The sequence below is a fragment of the Akebia trifoliata genome, unplaced genomic scaffold (assembly GCF_017979445.1).
Source record: "Akebia trifoliata isolate Shusen 1 unplaced genomic scaffold, ASM1797944v1 Contig00867, whole genome shotgun sequence".
NCBI lineage: Eukaryota > Viridiplantae > Streptophyta > Magnoliopsida > Ranunculales > Lardizabalaceae > Akebia > Akebia trifoliata.
Window position 1 is genome coordinate 4,670 of NW_028237284.1, and position 24,775 is coordinate 29,444.

The 24,775-nt window shown below is 36.9% G+C and overlaps 2 protein-coding genes across 2 annotated transcripts; both read right to left on the reverse strand.

The window, feature by feature from the left end:
* Window positions 1-230: 230 nt before the first annotated feature.
* On the reverse strand, window positions 231-1,280 carry LOC147380939 (uncharacterized; the record flags this gene model as incomplete). Its single annotated transcript, XM_086431027.1, has 2 exons — window positions 657-1,280; window positions 231-605 (listed from the first exon to the last, which is right to left on the reverse strand). Coding segments are annotated over exons 1-2 (999 nt in total), but the record flags the coding sequence as incomplete, so codon positions are not given.
* Window positions 1,281-11,645: 10,365 nt separating this feature from the next.
* On the reverse strand, window positions 11,646-12,662 carry LOC147380940 (uncharacterized). Its single transcript, XM_086431028.1, has one exon. It carries the CDS (start codon window positions 12,660-12,662, stop codon window positions 11,646-11,648), a length of 1,017 nt encoding a protein of 338 aa, XP_086287154.1.
* Window positions 12,663-24,775: the final 12,113 nt, after the last annotated feature.

The following is a 24,775-nucleotide window of genomic DNA, read 5'->3' on the forward strand; positions in this document are numbered from 1 at the left end:
GAGGGGTTGGTGCCTAACACCTTCCAACCCCGTAACATGATCCCCGGATTCAGATTTCTATAGTAGATTAGTTCTTTTTATCCATTGTAGGGTCAATTTGGTTCCTAAACCACAATAACTAGGTGGCGACTCCCAAACCTCAAGGGTCAAAAGCGGATCCGCACACCCCACGGATCGAGGGCGCTTTCACACACCTTATTTAGGTTCGTGAAGTCAATACACACTCTCACCCTCTCATCCTTCTTCGGTACTGCCACTATATTCGCTATCCATTCTGGGTACTCTACCTCCCTGATAAACCCGGCCTTTAAAATTTTCTCGATTTCCTCATTTACCCCCTGCCTAAGGCGCGGAGACAGCCTCCTTGGCTTCTGTCTAACAGGTCGGAAGCTTTCATTGACATTTAATCTATGACACGCTACCGATGGGTCTATTCCAGGCATGTCCTTCAATGACCATGCGAACACGTCCTTGTTTGCCCGCAGAAGTTGGAGCAGTGCTGCTTTCTCCTTCTGCAACATTGTGGTACCAATACTAACTTGCTGTCCTCCATCATCGTCGAGGTCCACAGCTTCGACTTCTTCAACTGTTACCCGCTGCTCCCACTACGGCTGCTTCTGTAATTGCTATGAAGCTTCATTCCCAGTTGGGGGTACCTTTCTCTTCTTCTGAGGAATAGCCTCGGGGCCTCGGTCTTGCTTCAAGGCCAGGTGAAAACACCTCTGCGCCATCTCCTGGTCACCCCTGATCTCCATTATCCCTTCCTTACCCGGGAAACAAATAACTTGATGATAAGTTGACGGGACTGCACTCATCTCGTGTATCCACCTTCGCCCCAGGATCGCGTTATAAGCTGAATCCGCATCTATTACCACGAATCTTGTCATTACCACTTTTGGTCCTGCAGTGACTGGGAGTGTGATTTCTCCTACCAAACTGCTCGGAGCACCATTGAACCCATAGACGAGGGTCGGTGTTGGTTCCAGACTCCTTGAGACTCCCATCCTCTTTGCCGCACTTAGGAAGAGAATGTCCACCGCGCTTCCCGAATCCACCAGTATTCTACGGAGCTCGACGTTTCCTACTGGGAGTGTGATTACTAATGCTTCCTGATGGGGCCTGGCTGTTCCCCTTAGGTCATCCTCTGTGAACACAATTGCCCGGAAATCAGCTCCGTTGTTCGTCGTTCCTACTATTCGTACTCCTGATGCCACACTGTTAACCCCGACCATATGTCGGATCTTTTTTACTCTTTCCCGCATCACCTGCCTAGATGGCATTTTGGCCCCCAGCACTGTAGACACCCCATTTTTGCATTCGCCTGATTAATCAACTCGTCAATCCGATTGCAATGATTCCTAATGATGGATGTGTATTCCATTACTTTATTTTGTTACCAAATATGTTTCAGAAATCCGGATGAGGTATCTCAAACTGACAAAATCTTAGACCACGCTATGCTAGAAAAATACGACCCCAGAAACATAGAAATCATCATCCTGCAAACCAAAAAGAAGCTTTACAATAAAAATCACTAAAAATGACCAAATTACCAAAATCCCCTTAATCTTAAAATAACCCTAGAGCCTACGTTACGCTTATGAAAACTCTCTCAAACATATAAAATAACAAATCGAAACCAAATAAATCATTTCGCCAATTTTCATAGAATTTGACAAAATTATAAAAATGCCCCTCATAAAGTTCACGACCATTTCACACAAAAAATTTTCATAAATAACACAAACCAATATTTTCATTGAATTCCTTACGAAAAATCGATTCTAAAACATCCTAAAACATTAAAAACTGACTTGAAACGTGAAAAGTCCTCTCCGGGGGCAAAACGGTAATTGCACAATTTTCATAATTAAAAAATTTAAAATTAATAAATAAAACATTAAATAATTAAAGTGAAATATTCATTAAATTAATTTAAAATTTTGAACCTAAAAAATTGATTAATCGGACTCTCAGGCAAAATTGTTGAGGGTTCGTGGGATATTTCTTTAAGGACCCCTCCATTTGGGGGTCCAAATAATTAAAGAAATAATGGAGGGGGGTTCTCCAAAAATTAAAAATAAATCAAACAAGACTAAATTCAAGGTATTAAAGTCAATCAAGTGAGACTGAAGTCAAAATTAAAGTCAATTAAGCAAGACTGGAGTCAAGATATTAAAAATCAATCAATTAAAACTAAAGTCAAAATATGAAAAGTCAATCAAATAAGACCAAAAGTCATAATAGAATTATAATTGATTAATAACTCTATCTAATAGAGTTCTAACTTAAAAACAATTCTACCTAAAACAATTCTAATTAAAACACAATTCTACTTAAAATAAGTCTAACTAAAATACAACTCTAATTAAAAGATCTCTAATTAAACACTAACTCTATCCAAATCAACCCCTAAAAACATCTATAAATAGAGGTGCTCACACCCTATTTTCGTATAAATCATAAACCCTAGGAGAAGTAGGTCTAGAAGCTCCCCTAGCCCCCCATAAACCCTAGTTTTAGAGTCCCAACTCCTTACCTAACATCCCTCCTTCAATTTTAGTCTGGAAAACACTTAAAATCCCTCCAAAAATATCCCAAAATCCGTAATAAACTTGAAGAGTTTAGATCCAAAAACAAGGAGATACCTTGATCTAGGAGATCCGAAGTCAAATCCAGAGACAGAACGAAGCAATGTAGTACAGTACAAGCAGTTCTTTTTGTCAGATCTGAGGGAACAAAATCCTTGCTATCGGAAAGGTATGTAATTTTTTTATTTTTATCTAGGTTTTTAGCAATGTGATATATTTGGGAAGTTAGTAGAGACCGGCTTTGACCGGGCGGGGTTGGTGCCTAACACCTTCCAACCCCGTAACATGATCCCCGAATTCAGATTTTTTATGGTAGATTAGTTCTTTTTATTCATGTTAGAGTCAGTTTGGTTCCTAGACCACAATAACTAGGTGGCGACTCCCAAACCTCAAGGGTCAAAAGCGGATCCGCGCACCCCACGGATCGAGGGCGCTTTCAGTGGCGACTCCGCTGGGGATTATTGAGGATCAAATTTGAAAAACCCCAAGTATGGGAGCATTGCCAAGATGACCTAGTTTTTTTGTTTTATTTAGTTGGATTTATTTTATTTATTTTTTCTATTTATTTATTTTTTATCTTGATTGTAGATGATTTTGGGTATTGCATTTCTTTTCCAATTAAGGATCACTTTTTGATGACCCCTAAATAATGAAAGGTTCAAATTGACCTATGAAAATGATGGAATGATAAAGGTTGGACAGAAATATTAAAACATTTTTAGAGAATATTCTGGTGAGAATTAGGTCTGAGAACCTTTAATAGAACATAGATCTCGTCGAGTAGATTAATTTAGAATCTGAGTTCACTCAATTTCGATATCGGAAGCCTTAGATATCATCGATGCAATTTCAATCTGTAAATCTGGAATTATTTCTGAATGAAAGTTGGGACAGCAACGTTAAAACGTTTTTACAGGATATTCTAGTGAGAATTAAGTCTGGGAACCTTTAATAAAACATAGATCTCATCGAGTAGATTAATTTAGAACTTGAGTTCACTCAATTTCGTTATCGGAAGCCTTAGATATCATCAATGCAAGTTCAATCTGTAAATCTGGAATTATTTTTGAATGAAAGTTGGGACAGCAACGTTAAAACGTTTTTACAAAATATTCTGGTGAGAACTAAGTCTGGACACCTATTAATAAAATATAGATCTCATCGAGTAGATTAATTTAGAACTTGAGTTCACTCAATTTCGTTATCGGGAGCCTTAGATATCATCGATGCAAGTTCAGATTGTATTTTCCTAATTCACAGAAAATCTGAATTTATCTAATGTTGGCACAATTAATGTTCTTGAGAGTGAGCTCATCTCAACCATTGTCATTCTATCATCGATGTAACACCTATTAGAATCTCGATTTATTTTGGATCACCCAAAAGTGATCATTGATTGGACCTTAAAAATTATAAAAATTATGCCTATTGCAATGTTTGTTTGATCAATTATTATATGCCATGCTCATTAATTGATTTGCCATGATCTTGACAGATATATTTGTGATGTGTTTGATTTCATCTTAATTTCGATGTGATGGGTTTTGGATTATTTTCTTGATCAATATTCATTTGATATCCATATGTGATGACATAATCTGGCTCATGGGCTCACGTGTTTGAAAAAGGCCCCGGGCACACCCCACCTTGTTTGGCACACACCACATGCACGTTTACTGTTTTGAGCACTTACACGTCCCATTTAGCCAACGTGGCACTAGTGCGTGGCCCGGTCTCTTCGGAGATGCGACGTCATTCATGAAACCCACAACTCCAGTCACGTACCTTAGGGTATATCAAACTGGGGGCATTAATACCGTCTGATCAGGTGATTCTAAGAGATATATTGATGCACCCAAGCTGGGGCAACCTGAGCCTTTGTCCTATTATAAGCCACACAGTCACATGTCCCGATTGCCAACGTAGTACTAATACGTGGTCGGTCCCCTCGTGGGATGCCAAACCATTTATGAAAGCTACAACTCTTGACTCATACCCGTAGGTATAAAAAGATAATCTAAGTATATCAATTGCACTTCTTGGTCAAAACCGGTGCCTAAGCAAGATCTTGCCCCGCTGTACCCTACTGTACGAGGGGGATAGACTATGTCTATTCTAGACGAGAGGTATGTAAGTGGGCCCTTGCTCAGCATTGTGCGCCACCTCTCAACTGGAGATCAAACTGACTGTTTTTGGCTTCAGAGAAGTGAATTGAGGTTTTAGATTATCACCTATACGGTATATCAAACCAAGTCACCACGTATCGAAAGGTATATAGGTGTGCTTGGGCAAGGGTGGCCAGATAAAAATACATTGCACGTAGTAAGCTTAGAGTCTAGAAACCTTCCTAATAGGTCACGACTCGAACTTATCGTGGGTGTTCCCGGATTGTTATTGAATGAATGCATGTGATTGATGAATGTATGTGAGTGATGTGATTGATGAGATCAAAGTATATGACTGTCCTCAAGGATAAAAAAAAAATTTAAATTAAAATGGGTGCACCGATCCAATAAAGAATCCATTCGTTTACAATAATGACCCAGTCTATCCCGATCCAATAATCATGGTGGGTTGGGCCATTTAAATTGAAATAAAAATCAAATTTTCAAAGAAGAAAAATGGTTTACGAAGGGAAAGTGTTTTCTAGAAAAAGTGTTTTCTAGAAAAAGTGTTATTCTCTAAAAATATTTTCTAAGAAAAAGTATTTTTCAGAAAATGTTTTCCATGAGAACAAGATTTTCCAAGAGAAAATGCTTTCCAAATAACAAACTATTTTTCAGAGAAAAAATATTTTTCAGAAGAAAATATTTTTCGAAAGAAAAGAAAATAAAGGAAAAATGATTTACTTTGCATGGAAAATTTTTGAAATATGTTTTTTACCAAAAATCCATTTTTTGCATGGACCTTGGAAAATTACCAAAATATGTTTTTCTAAAAAGAAAATGATTGCAAAAAATAATCAGAATTGTGAAAATCGTTATTCAATAAAAACATTATTTTCAATAGTGCAATAAAATTATTTTCCTTCTGAATAATCATTGAATGGATGAATTGTTTAATGGATTGGTGCACAAGATTCAATAAAATCTCAGGGTTCATTTAAAATGTTATCAAGGTGGTGACACTGAAATTGGTTAAATTCACCTTCAAAGAGGTTACTAGGTTATCATTGTATCTAAGCTCAATCGTCCATAGTCTAGCTAGGGTTGTAAATCCGGTCAGTTAGAGTAAACGTCAATATCAAGTCAACAGTCAGAAATGACCTCAAAATTTCTCAACATCATCCAGTTGTTCTTTGAAAATCATAGTGCTTCAATCCTACCGGTTGTAAGCAATGTCTCAGTTCTCATCAAGCCCGTTTTGGGTAGTCTTGAGTTTTCATGGGTCATTTGGGTTAGCTCGAGTCCTTTTTTCTAGTAAGGTCATGTCTTCCTTAGATTGAGTCTACTCTTTCTTATTGAATCAAGTTAGTTCGTTGAGTTTATAGAGGTGTCTGTCGTCCCTTCTGATTTGATTGGATAAAGAAAATTTTTGAATACCCTGAGCGCATTAACGAATTAACTAATAATCTAGCTTCAAGAATATGTTTTTCTCCTGAGCAAGAAGATAAGAGTCGGACTCAAGAAAGCAAAGGTCATTGACCTCGAAACAAAAAATAATTCCTGAAGAAATTCAAATAGAAATCATCTTATCCCTAGAGGAACACGAGGGGATAATAAATTTACTCAGAAATTTCAAAAGACTTGTTCGTGTGATCATATGAGGGTATATTAGGTACAAGCTTGAGTGTTGTTCAACACGGAATAGATACTCGTCTATATCGATGGAATTAAAGAAGATGTTATAAAATGTATCAGCACTATCCTTACTACATCTTGAGTTTCAAATTACATATTATCAGTCGATATGGGGGTACCTTTTGAACTGATCTCCGATAATGGGTCGTACTTCAAAACATAAATCATTACTCTATGTTTAAAGTTGAAGATCCAGAACCACAAATCATCCCCCTACTGTCTTCAGATCAATGGAACGGTTGAAGCAATTAGTAAGAGTCTCAAAACTATCATCAGGAAAATGTGTCAATCACATCGAGATTGGTCAGAAAAATTATCATTCACGCTATGGACATATCGAACTTCAATTCGATCCTCTACTGGAGCTATTCCCTACTCCTTAGTGTATAGCATGGAAGCAGTCTTGCCAGTTGAAATGGAAATTTTGTCTCTTAGGGTCTTGTTGGAAAATCATTTGTTAGAAACAGATTGGGTTCATCAGCAATATGAAGAATTAAACTTGATCAAAGAAAACGAGTTAAAGCCATGTACCATGTGCAAGCTTATTTAAGAAGAGTCACCCGTGCATTTGACAAAAAGGTCAAAGCTCATCATTTACAAGTCAAGCATTTGATAAAAAGGTCAAAGCTCATCATTTACAAGTTAAGGATTTAACTATCAGACTTCAAAGAAAATTGAACACTCCTTCTCGACTATAGGAGAAAGTCTGAACCCAATTGGAGAAATTCATTCATTAAGGAAATACTGTCTGGAAAAGTCGTCAGACTTCAAGATCATGATGGAAGTGAACTACCAGAGTCAACCAACCTTGACTGGATCAAATGGTACTACATTTAAGGAGGCCATCTTTGGCCGAATCAATTTTTCTGCTACCCAGTTCATTATCTCCTTTCTTAGCCCTTTGCAGTTTTTTCAAAAAAAAAATGATGCCTTTTTCTCTCTCAGCCCGATCACGTAACCTAGGGGAGGGAAAATCTGAACTATGTTTTGCTCTGATCCCAAAATGTTGGGCTACGTAGGCAACCTGAGAAGTTACTTCAGGCCTGACCACATCAATAAAAAAAATCTCTATTTCCCCACACAAAGAAAAAATGTAAAAAGAAAAAAATTCAAAAGAAAAAATTGTCAAAGTGGGGAAGAAAATTCAAGAAAAAAGAAAATAATTTAAAAGCAAATGCCACACAAGGGGCATTTGGATTTTTGAGCCTCAAAATTCCTTTCTTTTTATACCCAGTCCTAAGCTTACCCATCAAAGTCTTCTTAAGTACCGTGCGAGAAGTCAAGGAAGATAGCAAAGCATGATTAGACAGCAACTCCAGAAGTTCAGAAGGGAAGAAGAAGAAAAAAGTCTGCTAAGTTGAAAATCCGAAAAGGGCGGCTTAGGAAAAAATTAAGGTAAGCTCGCAAGGTTGAAAATCTGAAAGGACGACCTTGTCAACAATTAGAGCAAAGAAAAAAGAAAAAATTATAAGCTCACTAGATCGAAAACCTAAAAAGGCGGTCTAGGAAAAAATTAGAGCATACTTGCTAGATTGAAAACCTGAATAGGCAATCTAGACAAAACTTAGAGCTATCAAAAAATAAAAGAAAATCTCTATTGAGTTGAGAAGCTGAAAAGGTAGCCCGTGCCGAAATATCAGAAGTCCGAATGATCAAGTTTCAATACCCAGTTTGAACCAAATATAAACTCAGTGGATACAAGTATCTTGTCTATGATTGATCTGAAGAGTTTCATGTCCCTAAGTAAACCGACGGGGAGAAAGAACAAATTCTATGATGAATTTCAGAAAGAAATATATTGTTCCAATTTCTTTGAGCCTGACTCAAAATCTTCAATATAAAAAGTCAAAATTAAAAGTTAAATCTTTATTGTGCTTACGGTAATCAAGGATTTCAAACTTTTATAACAAGGGCACTTCCTTTTTTAAAGAGTACAGTTTCCCCCCTTCCACTAGGGGCATTTATTTTCAAATTATATTCAATTATCCCCAGTGCAATGTTCCTTGTCAAACTAGGGGCATTTTTGTTTTGATGCCTGGTCAATTTCAACCCCAAAGGATAAGGTTAACTTTGAATTAAAGGTTACCCTCTTGATAGCAATTTTGAAAACTCCTTAGATTCAAAGAGAGTTAAGATGTTTACCGGACCTTCATAAAATTCAACTTTTTATTTAAAAAAAAAATTCAAATGCGAGGTTAATCCCCTGTTTGTTTCCTCAAAAATTAGTTCATTACTCTTTCACTCTGAGTAGGTAGAGTAGAACTTTTCAAAAAAAAAAATTAGTTCATTACTTTTTCACCCTGGGTTGGTAGAGTAGGACTCCTAAAAAATTAGTTCATTACTCTTTCACTCCGAGTAGGTAGAGTAGAACTTTCCAAAAAAAAAAAAAATTAGTTCATTACTCTTTCACCCTGGGCAGGTAGAGTAGGACTCCTAAAAAATTAGTTTATTACTCTTTCACTCCGAGTAGGTAGAGTAGAACTTCCCAAAAAAATTAGTTCATTACTCTTTCACCCTGGGCAGGTAGAGTAGGACTTCTAAAAAGCTTAGTTCATTACTCTTTCACTCCGAGTAGGTAGAGTAGAACTTCCAAAAAAAAAATAGTTTATTACCCTTTCACTCTGGATAGGTAGAGTAGAACTTCCCAAAAAAAATTTAGTTCATTACTCTTTCACTCCGAGTAGGTAGAGTAGAACTTTCCAAAAAAATTAGTTCATTACTCTTTCACCCTGGGCAGGTAGAGTAGGACTCCTAAAAAATTAGTTCATTACTCTTTCACTCCGAGTAGGTAGAGTAGAACTTTCCAAAAAAATTAGTTCATTACTCTTTCACCCTGAGCAGGTAGAGTAAGACTTCTAAAAAGCTTAGTTCATTACTCTTTCACTCCAAGTAGGTAGAGTAGAACTTCCAAAAAAAAAAAAAATACTTCATTACTCTTTCACTCCGGGTAGGTAGAGTAGAACTTCCCAAAAAAATTTAGTGCATTACTCTTTCATTCTGAGTAGGTAGAATAAGACTCTAAAAAAATATATATAAATTCATTACTCTTTCACCTAGAGTAAGTAGAGTAGGACATTTAACTTTCTCCCAACTTTTGCTCAGATTTGTCTCAAATATCATTCAAATTTTCTCGAGTTTTGTTTTACTCAGATTTTACTCAGTTTCACAGTACACACACTTGCACATTTGCACTTTTTAGTCAGGGAGAATTCTTTAAAATTCAAGGACCTGACAACCTTTTGATTCGGGGAGAGCTTGAACCTCAAGGATCCGAACACCTCGACGAATTGCTAAATCAGGCTGCAAAATGAACTGTCACTAGCTTTGGCATTCAGATATCGCACTATCTACCAAAATAGATTGGCTATCTAGTTTGCTTCAACCCTTTGCCAAAAAGGGGCATCTGTAGACACCCCATTTTTGCACTCGCCTGATTAGTCAACTCGTCAATCCGATTGCAATGATTCCTAATGATGGATGTGTATTCCATTACTTTATTTTGTTACCAGATATGTTTCAGAAATCCGGATGAGGTATCTCAAACTGACAAAATCTTAGAAACCACGCTATGCTAGAAAAATATGACCCCAGAAACATAGAAATCATCATCTTGCAAACCAAAAAGAAACTTCACGATAAAAATCACTAAAAATGACCAAATTATCAAAATACCCTTAATCTTAAAACAATCCTAGAGCCTACGTTACGATTAGGAAAACTCTCTCAAACACATAAAATAACAAATCGAAACCAAATAAATCATTTCGCCAATTTTCATAGAATTCGACAAAATTACAAAAATACCCCTCATAAAGTTCACGACCATTTCACACAAAAATTTTTCATAAATAACACAAACCAATATTTTCATTGAATTCCTTACGAAAAATCGATTCTAAAACATCCTAGAACATTAAAAACTGACTTGAAAAGTGAAAAGTCCTCTCCGGGGGCAAAACGATAATTTCACAATTTTCATAATTAAAAAATTCAAAATTAATAAATAAAATATTAAATAATTAAAGTGAAATATTAATGAAATTAATGTAAAATTTTGAACCTAAAAAATCGATTAATCGGACTCTCAGGCAAAATTGTTGAGGGTTCGTGGGATATTTCTTTAAGGACCCCTCCATTTGGGGTCCAAATAATTAAAGAAATAATGGAGGGGGGTTCTCCAAAAATTAAAAGTAAATCAAGCAAGACTAAATTCAAGGTATTAAAGTCAATCAAGTGAGACTGAAGTCAAAATTAAAGTCAATTAAGCAAGACTGGAGTCAAGATATTAAAAATCAATCAATTAAGACTAAAGTCAAAATATGAAAAGTCAATCAAATAAGACCAAAAGTCATAATAGAATTATAATTGATTAATAACTCTATCTAATAGAGTTCTAACTTAAAAACAATTCTACCTAAAATAATTCTAATTAAAACACAATTCTACCTAATATAAGTCTAACTAAAACACAACTCTAATTAAAAGATCTCTAACTAAACACTAACTCTATCCAAATCAACCCCTAAAAATATCTATAAATAGAGGTGCTCACACCCTATTTTCGTATCAAATCATAAACCCTAGGAGAATTAGGTCTAGAAGCTCCCCTAGCCCCCCATAAACCCTAGTTTTGGAGCCCCAACTCCTTACCTAACATCCCTCATTCAATTTTAGTATAGAAAACACCTAAAATCCCTCCAAAAACACCCCCAAATCCATAACAAACTTGAAGAGTTTAGATCCAAAAATAAGGAGATACCTTGATCTAGGAGATCCGAAGTCAAATCCAGAGACAGAACGAAGCAAGGGAGTACAGTACAAGCAGTTCTTTTTCTCAGATCTGATGGAACAAAATCCTTGCTATCGGAAAGGTATGTAATTTTTTTATTTTTATCTAGATTTTTAGCAATGTGATATATTTGGGAAGTTAGTAGAGATCGGCTTTGACCGGGCGGGGTTGGTGCCTAATACCTTCCAACCCCATAACATGATCCCCGAATTCAGATTTTTTATGGTAGATTAGTTCTTTTTATTCATGTTAGAATTAGTTTGGTTCCTAGACCACAATAATTAGGTGGCGACTCCCAAACCTCAAGGGTTAAAAACGGATCCGCACACCCCGCAGATCGAGGGCGCTTTCAAGCACCCCCGTGATGGTGTGGACTATTCTACGTTCTTCCGTCTCTCTACGGCCTCCTTTAGTTGGCCATCTTTGTTCGGGCTTCCGCTCGGCTCTTTAGGCAGTTTCCCCTCTTCATCCTCTTTCCGTCGAGACATAACCTTTGAGTTTCCCTGCTTCGATCATATCCTGGATGATATGGCGCAGCCTGCAACAGTCCTCAATAGGATGATCCTCAGCCTCATGGTACTTGCAATACGGTTTTCCCGGTTTGCCTTTATACCCCCATGGTGGTTGAACGAAGTCGGGTTCTCCCTTTATGTGCCTCAGTATCACGGATAGTTTTTCATTGAGCGGGGTATATACCCGGCCTCTCTTCCACCACGACTGCTCGTTCAAATCTCTCCGCCTTTTCTTGCTTCCTTCCCCTCCGAGGTGGGCAGGTACCTTTGTAGCGTCCATTCCTCCTTCGTTGTTGGCCACTGTTTGAGCGCTTCGTCTCCTGCCTTTTACGGATTCTTCCACCAGGATGTACTTTTCCACCTTTGCATACAAATCTTCCAGACGAGTTAGGTCAGACTTGACCAAGGACTCATGCAACCGTGTCCCCGGGATGACCGCAGCGATATACGTCGCGCAGGCCGTTGCCTCGTCCATGCCTTCTACATCCAGGTCTTTTGTTCGAAAACGAGTTACGAACGACCTAATACTCTCCCCGAACTCTTGTCGAAGGTTAAATAGAGTGTTAACTCCAACCTTCTTCCTTCGTAGGTGAACAAACTGCCCAACAAACGTTTCCTCTAGCTCGAAAAAATTCGTTATGGTTCCAGCTGGTAAGGCTTGGAACCACATCATGGCCCCGAGCCTCAAGGTTGACGGAAATAGCTTGCAGAGTAATGGATCATCGTTCTGGTACAACACCATCTGACTTCTGTAGTGCAGTATATGGTACATAGGATCTCGTGTTCCGTCATAAGTTTCAAACTTCGGCATGTGGAACGATCTAGGTGGCTCTGACTTCATTATCACCGACGAGAATAGTGTCCCTTTGAGTTCCCGAATTGCGTTCCGCACCTTCTGTGCGGGATCCTTTCCTTGGGCGAATTCCTCATCCCTTCTCCTGAGCATTTCCTCCACTTCCTTCCTTGTCATTGTTTCTTTAACTTCAGAGCTTCCTTGCTACGTTTTTACTGCCGTTGAATCTTCGGTCCAGTCTGCCTCCGTCCTTGCCGCTCGGACAATATGATCGCTACTTCGCTCTGCACCTGGGCCTTCTTCGGTCTCTGCACGCTCACCTAGCCTTTGCCTGAGCTCCTCATTTTCCCTCCTTATGTTTATTATCTCATCATTTTGTTTCTCTAACCCCCTGCGCATTTCCTCTCTCATCTCCGTGAGTAAATTATACATTGCAAGCATTGGGTCTTGTGCGTTTGGAGGCGAGTCTACTGGTAGCGGGTTTGATGGCTCTCCACGATTTTCGCCTCTAGCCCTTCCCATCTTGGTCGTTTTTCTCCCTGTGAGTATCCCACAGACGGCGTCAAATTGTAGATGCACGAAATTGCTCTACACTTTCCTTCTCTCTCAGCTCGGGCAGACCTGCAAATCAGCCCACTCCGACGATCAAGTTAGACAAATCGATCAGTGTAGTTTTTAAGAGAAGAAGAATTCGAACCTCTTTTACCCATAGTTTTCTTCCTTATATAGGCGTTAAACTTGATCGTTTTCTATGCCACCCTCTGAGGTGACCTAGGGTAGTTAGCTCACTCCCTGACATGTCAGCTGCAGGAGTTGTTGCAACTGCCCTATCACTTCTGAGAAAATCAGAGTTGATTTGACATGACGTGGGTTGTCAGGACTGACTGTCTATCATTGGCACATCTGTCAGAGCTGTCCTACCGACCTATACTACAGTTGTCCGGACCACTTCATCGGCTGATGGCTTAGTTCCGAGCTTCGAATCCGTGCATCCGTCGAGGTTAATAAACCGAGCAGAAGTCGCGGTTCGTCCGACCTTAAAATCATTAATTCTGGCCCTTATTTGAGCCACGTGTCCGAGCTCAAGAATTTCTCCCACAATTTTTTAATGAAAATCGATCAAGGATGGTTCTTTTGGTTTGAAATCATCTACACAATTCTTTATGTCAAGGTTTTAGTCAATCTTTTTTCCATTTATGCTAGTAAAAAAACTCGAAAAACGAAAATGATTGGGTTTTACCAGCATTGTGCATGTGTTTCACCACTTTTTATTTTCAAGTTCAACATTTAAAAAAATAAATTTTGAACTCAACAATAAAAAGTGGTAATGTTGACAATAAATAAGAATTGGTGAGCTCAACAATAAAACTGTTGAACTCGACAATAGATAAAAAGTGATGAACTCAACACTGTATACAAATTTTTGATTCTCAGTCTTGTTCTTCCTTTTTTGTTATAAATCATCAAAAAAATCAAAATCTACATCTAACTGTTCGAAACTAGAAACATATCATTTCCTTTCATCATCCACGACGAAAAATCATAAAAAATTATTAGAATCGCCATTGAAAAGTAAAGTATGTGAAGAAGATGAAAAAGGGGTAATTTGAGTATTTCAAAAATATTATAACGTGAGACAAGATTGAGGGACCATGAAGAAATAAAAAGTGTACTAAATGGATTATCAAGCAACCACCCAAAAATCAGGGCCTCAAAGAATTAAAAAGTGAGAGGAAAGTGGGAAAACGAATGCTCCCCAAAATTCGTTAGTTGACTACATAACTTGACTACAATCAAGAATCTAAAGTAAAGCACCATGCACCAGCTGAATGCACTTGAATTGAGTCCAAATATTGAGCCAACTGAATATATATCTTTCAAAATGTCATATAAGTTTTTTAGGGTAGTCCAACTACATAATAAATTAGTAGGTGCCCACTAGATAATTTGGTAACGTCTCTGGTTGATGAGACCATTGACCTGAGTTGAATTCTCACTAATACCCGAAGTTACTAACTCATTAAAGACAGATTTACCTGACAACACAAAAAAATTTAATCAATAAAAAAAGTAGAATATCATAAACAACCTAACTTGAAGGATCCATATTAAAAGAACTTTTAAATATGTCATACAATTTATTTTATTTTTTTAGGGAAATCCAATCTATATAATAGATTTTGAGGTCCATTTGGAATAAAAGTGTGGTGATAAATAATTGATTAAATTAAAGAGAATCTGTTAGCAATATCTGAAGGACAGACACAGAGAAGTAGAGAGAAATGGATAAATGAAACTCAAAGAGTTTTGAACAAATTATAGGAAGCAATAATTTTAAATGAGAGATGAATAAAGATCCCTACAAACCATCAGAAATCGCTCTTTAACAGTAAGTTTTTGAGAACGGTGCATTAAATGCCAATTTGGTATAAGTTCGAAACGCTTATGAAACTTAGATATAATGGAATTATAACAAAGAAAACCAATCATGAACCTCATCAATAACGTCTTTTCCCGAAGAATTCGACCAAGTGTTTGGAGTAACTAAATCATGATCATCAAAGCCTTATTCAAATATTTGTGCTGGGCTCTTGTCTCAAAATCAGGAGCTTGATGGGATGACTCATTCAGGGAGTTTCGCTCATTATAGTAGGAAAATGAATCCAACTTGTTTCGTAGTTGAACTCATCCTCGAATTTGGAAGGTTGGATGGCATTCTAAGAATCAACTGGAAGAGTTTATCTTATGAAAACTGTCAAGTTGTAAGACTTGATATTCTGAAATATAGATATTGTCTGAATTAATATCCACCATTGAGATGGGACTAATGTGAGGGGATAAAATATCATTCCATCTATAGACAGGGCAGGTGGTAGCAATCAATACCAAGTTTTATGTAGTATTATTGAGCGTTGATCAAACAAAGTTTACTAGTCCGTATCCGGCACTTCATGAAAACTGGAAAATTTGACAAAACAATTTGACGGGCCAAGGCCCACGAACTTTACAAACCGAATTTTGACAGCCCAAGGCCGTTGAAACTTTTCATGTTCCCTGATTCAATGGCTTAGAGCCATCAAAATTCTCACATCCTCCATTGATTTGATGGTTTTGACTCGTTGAAAAAAAAATTCTACAATGAAAAATTCAACGTCTTGGTCAATAAAATTTTATGAAATTCAATGGCCTTGGGCCTTTAAATATGGGCTTTTTCCACGTCATGCTTATCCCGATATCTATGCTAGATCTATATATCGTGCCACATTTCATAATTAGTCTTGTCTGGCTAAGGAAAAATACCAGTATGGAAGACTCTTAATTGAAAGAAGTTATCATATTTAGATAAATAAGAATAATTACAATTCTAAATTAATTAGGATATATTACATTTAGGGGTTTAGTTTTTATCCATTTAAGAAGGGATATGGGTTGCATATAGGGATTGGAGAATTGCATGTAATAGGACTTATAAGCTAGGGAATGTCTTATATAAGGGACCTACAGTTGAATTCAAGACTAACCAACCCCTTACACTCTATGAAGGTCTTGTGTAGTAGTTTATGCATATTGTGGTTAGAAATTTTGGAATAGACTGATTTTTATCGAGGATATCTCCTTGTCATTGAATGCCCTAATCACATTCATTAGGCCCATCCGCTTTATGTTTATCTGGCCTTCTCCATCTGCCTACAAACAAAAATCAACATCACCACAACAATCTAGTGGTCCAATCTTTTAATTGGATTTGACCATTATTTGAAGATCTCACATCTATGCCTAAACCGTATAGGACAATAATTATGTAGTCTGAGCCTCTGAGCCACCTACAATTGACATGTCGAAACACACATAATGGGGGTTGGCTCCTACGTGTTGAATGGAGGTTAGAAGCTTTAAACAATGCCATGTAATTTTGTTGTAGATAAGTTGAAGAGTATAGGCCCCATCCGTTAATAAAAGTCCAAATTTATTTATCAAGCATTTATAAATCAGTGGGTCAATCAATAGAGACATCCGATCCAAAGAAGCCGCCAGGCCATCTTGATATTAAAGAGAAAATGATACAGGGATGAATTTTGCTATTCAAAACTTGGTCAAAGGTATTCTTTGGAAGAATTTTGTGCCTAGACAATGAGCCTAGAACGATTCAAGACCTAAACATCTAGGGGAGGAATGATATTAGAAACCAAAATCAATAAAATTATGATCCGACCGACCATTGACACTCCTAGACTTACCTCATCTATGACAATTTCTAAAATGGTGCAGTAATCCTGAGGAGAACCATATTCCAATTGTTGCATTATACCCTTGTGCATCCCAAGACAATCCAATGGTTTAGGCCTCCAGATGCGGTTTTCTCAAGATGAAATTTGTAGTTTGATTGATCTTATGTGCACCATTGTTGAAAGCATAGTAATCAATTGGATTCAACCGATGAATCCGAAGTATTCCTGATGCTGCGTGTTGAGAGCGCTTTTCTAGCATTAAGCACATATACAATTAAGGTTTTCTTAAGGAAAACTATTGTATAGTACATTGACTTTTGGGTAGTAGCGTAACTCCTTAGCAAGATCTTTCTTTCTTAATGCCCTGCAACAATGTGCATGTAATTTGATATACAGAATGCAACAATGAACTCCTGCAATGCAAGTTCTCAACTAACATCACATACACTTGATATGACAAGAGAGCAACGTCTTAATTTCATGATTTACATCTAAGTGTTTCTCTAATAAATTATTTATGAATCCCTTATTTGTCTGCCAAATTAGGATAAATGAATGGAATACTTCGCAAGAAAAATAAGACATTGGAGCCTCCAATATTCGTCCATTCTGAAACTTCTAGTCCCATCAAAACAAGTTAAAGAATTGTAAATCATCTATTTTTTTTTTGAAAATAAGTTTAGATAAGGTTAGAAGTTTCGGAATGGGCCGATTTTTTTTCTTTTTTGAGAATGATCTAGACATCATATAGATCATCCTCACCAAAAATCGGCTTATTTCAAAAAATTTAACCTATAGTAGGCAAAATAATTCAGCTATGTGTGGGTTGTTTTTATTAATTCCCAGAGTGCTTTTATAATTACCTTAAAGAAAATGGAGTTTTCAAACAAAACCCATTAACATAAAAGACACACATTGACCAAGTCTCGTATTTTTTCCTTTGATAGCAGCTTTTAATTACAATCTAATTACTGTTTGTTTGTTTCAATATATGGTTTGTTAATTGTTAATGCTTATCGACATTACTCTTTTGCTAATTGTGGTATTGAAATCTCATTTTCCTTGTTGTTCATATGTCCTAGTGTCTAACTAATAATTAATATGGAAATATAAATCAAAGAATCCGTTATCAAGCCCTTAGAGATAACTCAATGACTACTTGTTAGAAATAGGTTTCTTAGAAGTCAATATTGATTTCTTTGGGATCAATATCAATTTTGTAGGAGTTTTTTTTATATTAAATCTGGAGATGCTCAACTCAAATCATGCTTGAGTTGAGATTAAGTTTTTACATATTTGCATCTAATCCATGTATTTTTCTTTTATCTCTAATTAGTTTTTTTTTGTATAACATATAAGTATTGTTACTGATCTAGTTCTGAAGTCCTAAGTGTTATTACTTGTAATCTTGATAGGTTTTTACTGTCTATTCCTATAGGTCCTTATAGTCTTAAGAAAAAATTCTTCAAAAGAAAGTCCAAGTTAGTCCCACCACTTCTTACCTTAGAAAGGGAGTAACTGAAACATTGCTTGAAGCGAAATCGTGTTATGAATGAGATTAACTTAGAAGATCTTTCGACGGATCCATGGTTTCGTGCTCTAATTTTAAATTATCATCCTAATGACCAAGAATCAATTCAAAAAGCAAATGAGATCTATACACATCTTACACTCCTTAAATGGTGATGACTCCCAAACCCAAGTAAATGTGGTCCAAACCCATTGAACCTCACACCAGGTCAGCTGAACACTCTTTGTCCCACTTGAGGATCTTCCTCAAAGGCTTCAGGGTTTCGCACCTAAGGGCTTATGCCCTACTTGCTCACATGAACATACCAAGCCATCATATCAATCATTATTTGAAGAACCAAGGGGCAGCTGTGCACTTCTAAGCAATTCTCTAACTACCATATATTGAAAACCTAGAAAGGGTTGGAACGTCCTCTCCTTCTACAACCATAAACAAAGGCAGCCAAACAAAATAAAAGAGAGCAACACAGTGAAAGGAGCCACTATGGTTAAGATTTCCCCCCATGGAGTCATCTCACTTTTCTTAATTTGATTGATATGTTAATCATCCCATCCTCTTATCAGAGTTAGAGAACATTCGTTTCATTCAAAACTTCTAAACCAAGCTAGGCTAACTTTCCAAAAAGAGTAAAGTCCACTTGTCCCTTCTTAACAAAGCTCCCTATATTTCCAGCCACGTGGACCAATCCCAGAACCCAAGAAAAATCTGATCAACAGTCATCCAATTGTGTAGGGACACCTAGTACCTATTGAAATTGAAAACTTGGAGGGAAATTCAAGGTATAAAATTTCAGATTTTGGTACAAGAAGGTAATAGTCCACCACCTTTTATAAATGTTGGAAACATTTTTCCTTTAATTGATCTCCTGGAATGGTCTTTCATTTAAGTCCCCTTAAATCCCTCTCTAGATTGATCTTCTAAAAAGTTTAAAATATAGAATAATTCTGAAATAACTTTGTGAGGAACATCGTGGGGGACATCGTTGTGCACAGAATCATAGATGCTTTCGTCAAGATCTCACTTGTATCTCGATGAAAAGCATGTATTGTTCTAGCATGCCCACACGTCAACTGATCCCTAACAATATCCTCCACAATGTTACCCCAGCACAACTCGAAAATATATACACCTAAAAGGAAACTTTAGAAGGTTTGGAAAAAAATGACTAAAGATTCCAAACTTTTCAAAAAAAAAAAAAAAAAAAAACACCAAAAGATTTCTCAAGCTATTTTCTTGACCTGGGTCTCAGTTCAAAGACTTGGATTATGGTTCTACGGGTTTTTTAAAGACCCAAGGATCCACACCGATCACAAAGTAAAAGTTGTAGAAAAACTAGAATTTTCAAAATAAAAGATAATATTTAAATAATGAAAAAAATATAAGTAATAATAATAAAAGAAATTATGGGCTTCTAGAACTATCTCATTATACAGTAGTTCATAGAGGGATTTTAGGTCAATGATAGTCTGATTGAAGAAGACATTGGTGAAGAGGGCATAATTTCAAAATCCATTGATATTGACCAAAACCCAAAACAGGGGTATCTCTAATATTGACAAAAATGCGGCTATAGTGAGTTATCTTCTGCAAATTAATACGAATCTAACCATAATTTAATTTGCTATTTGGTATAGTAAGTAATTAGAGCGAATTTCCATGACACGTATATGAACTTCGTTTTTTTATCTTATTTTAGTTGATCACATTTTTAAATGTTTATCATAAAAGCCTTGCTGCAGTGACTCCAAATAACACTCATCGTAGCAGTGCATTGCACCGCACTTCACGAGTGTGCATACTGCCATCAGTGGCCCTTAACTATATAACACTCATATATTGAGAAAAAGATCGATAGTTTTCTGCAAAGTGCAGATCTACTTCGAGTGTTATTTCAAGTTACTTTAGCATGTTTCTTTTCATAAAATCAGGAATTGAACAAATAATAGAATATAAATCAAATAAATGACATCCAAAAATGTAGGGCCCAAAGAATTTATCCTACAAGATCTGAAAAATGGACAATAAGTTAAGAGAAAGTCGATTGATATAATTTAGATATGTTCAAGGTCAACTAAGGTCAATTATAACCCCCATGCGAAGGAAGATGCAAGTGAAATGGAAAGAGAAAGTGAGTTACGTGCACCATGGTTACAAGTAGGGGTGGCAATTTACAATGTAATATTTTGGTTCATTAAGTTTATTGAGATTTAAGTGGTGGTCGTAGTTAATGATCATCTATATTTTGTGAATCCACATGAGAAATTTAAGGGTGTCGACAATAAATTTTATGGATCTACCTTAAGATTCATGAAATATAATCGCAAATGATTTTATTGATTTTTGATGAAAAGTAGATACAGATCTCAGTGTTTCCTCTGATTAATAGTCAAATACAAAAAGATGATGATGATGTATGTAGCTTTTCTTCTCTCCGGACTTCGCGCTTTATCAGCTGAGAAGGATGCTTTGACGTTAGCTTTGCTTTATGCTTGATCTTCTGTAAAGACTTCTGTAGATCTTCTTTTCTCTAGGCTTTACGCATTATCAACTGAGAAGGTTTTCTTGACTTCCGGAGAAGAGCTTTATACTTGATCTTCTCTTTAGTCGGAGTCTAGATCTCTGAAGAACCTTGCTTTATCTTTAAAGGAGGGCTTAAGAGCTTCTTCTTCTCTAGAAAGAGAGATCTTGTCTTCTGAGATAAAATAATCCAGATCCCCTCTCCATGAGAGAGGCTCTCGTATTTATAGACTTAAAGGTAATTTAGCTTTCCAATTATAACCCAACTTAAAGATTTTTAATTGATTTGTTTAAAAGGTTAAATTTTTTCAAATCCAATTTTAAAGATTTAATGGATTATTATGGAGCCAAACTTATTTATTTGGATATAAGGCCCAATATTTATGTGGATAACTTGATATTGTTTAGATCATGGGCATTATCTGCGAAAGTCCAAAACCTAAGCTTGTAGGGGGCGTGTTCCCAGTTAATGAACTCAATTTGAATCTGAGGCCTATTAATAATGTGGACATGGGATTTGCATCATTTTTGAAACATCCCTCCACTTTGGGGTGTTTTGGAGTCGCCACCATTCATTTTCGGAGATGGGTGTGAATGGTCACCCGAAGTTGTATTTCTTTAAAAGAACATGTCATTTTGACATTTTTTTTTTGACTCTCGTATGGATAGAGCATGTTTGGTCCAACCTTTAATTCAAGGTAAGGGGGTCCATTTATGGAGTAGGGAAGTGTTAGGCACCCTACTCTATCCACCATAGGTGGTAACCTCGGATTCGGTATTCCAAAGTAAAAAGGAAAAGAAAAGAAAATCGAAAATATTCGATGTATGCCCTCAAGTGTGAGGGGCTTTCAATATTGATCCAAATCATTGAGGGCACCCTTATTGAAGAAGGGGCCCTTTGGTGATTTAAATCATGGTGGTGTGTGCGAATGTGTAGAGAAGGGGAGAGTAGAGGAGGGGAGTTGAGGGGGGCGTTCCTTTTGTCAAACCCACCTTGACCCTTCCTTGACTTCCTTTGACCTTCCTTGACTTCTTTTTCCTTGCTTGATTTGTTTGAGAGAAGTTTGAAAGTTGAGAGTTATAAGATGTAAGGTGAGTTGAGGGTTAAGAGAGAAGGGTTGAGAGAGTGATTTCTTTTTTATCTTTTGGAGGGTTGGATGTGGGATTTTTCATTAGTTGTTGTAAGGGGAGAAGGGAGGGGTTTTTATAGAAGTTGGAGGGTTATTTTAGGAGTATAATGGGGTGAAGGATTAGGAAGTGGTAGAATGGTATGGGATTTAAGAGAAGGGTGGGTGTAATTTGATAGGGATTGAAGGGTATTTGTGTAAGAAGGTTAAATGGGTGAGTTTTGACCCAAATGGTTTGGATCCAACCCAACCCATTTGGGTTGAGTGTTTGGTGAGGTGAGTTTAAGATGATAGTTGTGATTAAATGGTATTTGATTTAAGAGAGTGGAGGATTTAATGGGGTGGTTGATGATATTTTAGGAGACTGAGGGAGATGATGACATGTGTCAAAGTGGGTGAAAATGAAGGTTTGAGATGAGTTGATATGAAAGGATGAATGTTTGATTTGAGAGGATGGAGTGTAGGTTTAGGTTGTAGATGTAGGTTTTGTAGGAATGCTGAGAGTAGATTAGGGGAGGGTGATAGGTTATAAGTGTTTGATTTGAGAGAATGGATAGGATAGGTTAGGTAGGGTTATGGGTTGAATTAATTTTTGGAAGGCCGTAATGAAGTTGGTGGGTTGCTTAAATGAGGGCGGTGGAAGGGGGTCATGACCTGTGTCTATTGGGTGATTGGTTGTGATGTTGGGCTTGGGTAGAGAATTGGGCTTGGGTAATGTGTTGGCTTAAAGAATGGTTAGATTTTAGGTTGTAGGTTGGACTTTTGGTGTTTTGATGGGTAGGGTTAATTTAGATGGGCTTAGGTGATGGGTTTAGTTTGGATTGGGTTGAATAGGCTTGGAATTGGGTTGAGTTGGGTTTAGAAGGATGGTAAAGGATTTGGTCCGTAGGCCACGTGAGAGGCCTGGGCCATTTATTGAAAAATAAATGATAAAAGTCATTGGATTTTTATAGGTTTAGGCTTCAGAGCCATTTCAATTTTTATGATTTTTGGGGCATTTTGCGTCGAGGCCCGATCAAATTTGGGTGTCTACAGCTGCCCCTCTTTGCAGGATTTGCGTGCAAAGAATAGATGAAACCCTGATTTGTACGGGCCCGAGAATTTTGCTCAGACAAGTTTGAAAACACTGATTTGATTTGACAAATTTGATGGTAAGAAATGGCTACCCAAGCACGGGGTCTGACAGGGTGAGCCTTTTGATTTCCTCGACCTCGTGGCGCGGAGCTCGTGTGAGGTCTCGGATTTGTGGTAGTTTAGAGAAAAACTTTAAAACAGGAGTTTTCTAACAAGTCTTGGACAAATGAGTTGAGCTTTTGCAAAAATGTTGTTTTTCGATATTTTTTTTTATTTTATTTTTATTGTTTTTTTTATTTTTTGATTTTTTTGAGATTTTTCTATTTTTTTCTTTTTGACTATTTGATTTTTTTGATTTTTTTGATTGATTTTTTTGATTTTTTTGATTTTTTTTTGTTTTTTGTTTTGTAATGGTGCATTTGATTCTCAACGGTGCAAGCAATATGGTTGTTGACAGTTGCCACAGATCTAAGAGAGAGTTTTACCGTTTGTGCACAAGCAATATGGTTGTTAACAGCTGTCAAAAGAAACTCTCTCAATCGAAACCAGAGGTGAAGGGACTTGAAATTCTGCTGTCATCACTTGAATGGCTCCATTATAATTTTCTGCTAGCCTGTTGGTATGACCTCAAGAGTCATTGCTCTTGAAACAATGCTAGAAAACCCGGTGGACCACTGATTCACATCCATAAGGATCTCAACAAAGTTAATGTGATTCATGATAACAACGGCAGTTTCTCGAGAAGCTTCTGACTTCAATCCAAATGGTTTTGGCTCAACTCCCCTCGGGAATGTTTGAATGTACTCATCTTTAGAATCTCATCAGCATGATTAAAGTTATGTACCCACAATAGTTCCCCTCAGTAGGCCCGGAGAGTGATCTTAAGAAAGGCTTGCTCAGGGTCCCTGTTCTGATGCCTTCGCGTCTTCCCTGGTGAGTCATGATGTTTCGGATGCTGAGGTGGTAGTGATGAGGCAAACTACCCGCATTCGTGCCTTAGAAGAAAGCTTGATTCCTTCTTCATTTCACGTCGATATGTGTGATTAGCACCATTTTTTTTGTATTTTCTTTTCATTTACAAAGCGTAATGTGAAACTTTTTGAAATGAAAGGAAAATAGGTTTTTTACTTACTTGGCCTCAGGTGTATCTATTGCTTTAAAAACATGATGTTTGAATAAGTCCTAGACTTTTCATCATTGGCCAAAATAGTAGTTTTGAAAACATTTGAAATTTTGGTGATTTGTCTTTGTCGAATTGATATTGTAGATCCAAAATATGAAGATTTTTGAAAAACCTTTGTTATCTCGATGATATTTGTGTTTTTGCCAACTACTGAGGATATAGATGTCAGCAGTTCTCAAGCTCTTTTTAGAGTCATCCCCAATGCCCCAGTACTGGGTGAATATCGATTGAGCATGGGATTTGGGATTTGGGATTTTGGGAAATTTTTGCCGTTCACAGTTTATGCTCATGCGGGCCAGGAGTTCTTTTTTTGTTGTTGTTTTTTTGTTTTTTTATTTTTTTGTTTTTTTGTTTTTTTTTTTTATGCTTCTTTTTTTGTTCCCTTATTGCCCATGATGCCAGTTACGATTTTCACCAGACCCGGTTTTCACATTTTTGTGCATCGATGCCTTTTGGGTTTTCATCGTGTTGGTGGTTTTGATCCTGCCATAATCTGATTTTTTTACTCATAGTGCCCTTTCAGGTTTTCACTATGCCCTTTCAGACTATGCTTGTATTTTTTTGAATTTTTACATTACAGATCTTGTTTGGAGCCTTTGTGTCTTTGTGGCTTGGTGACTCAAGTTGAG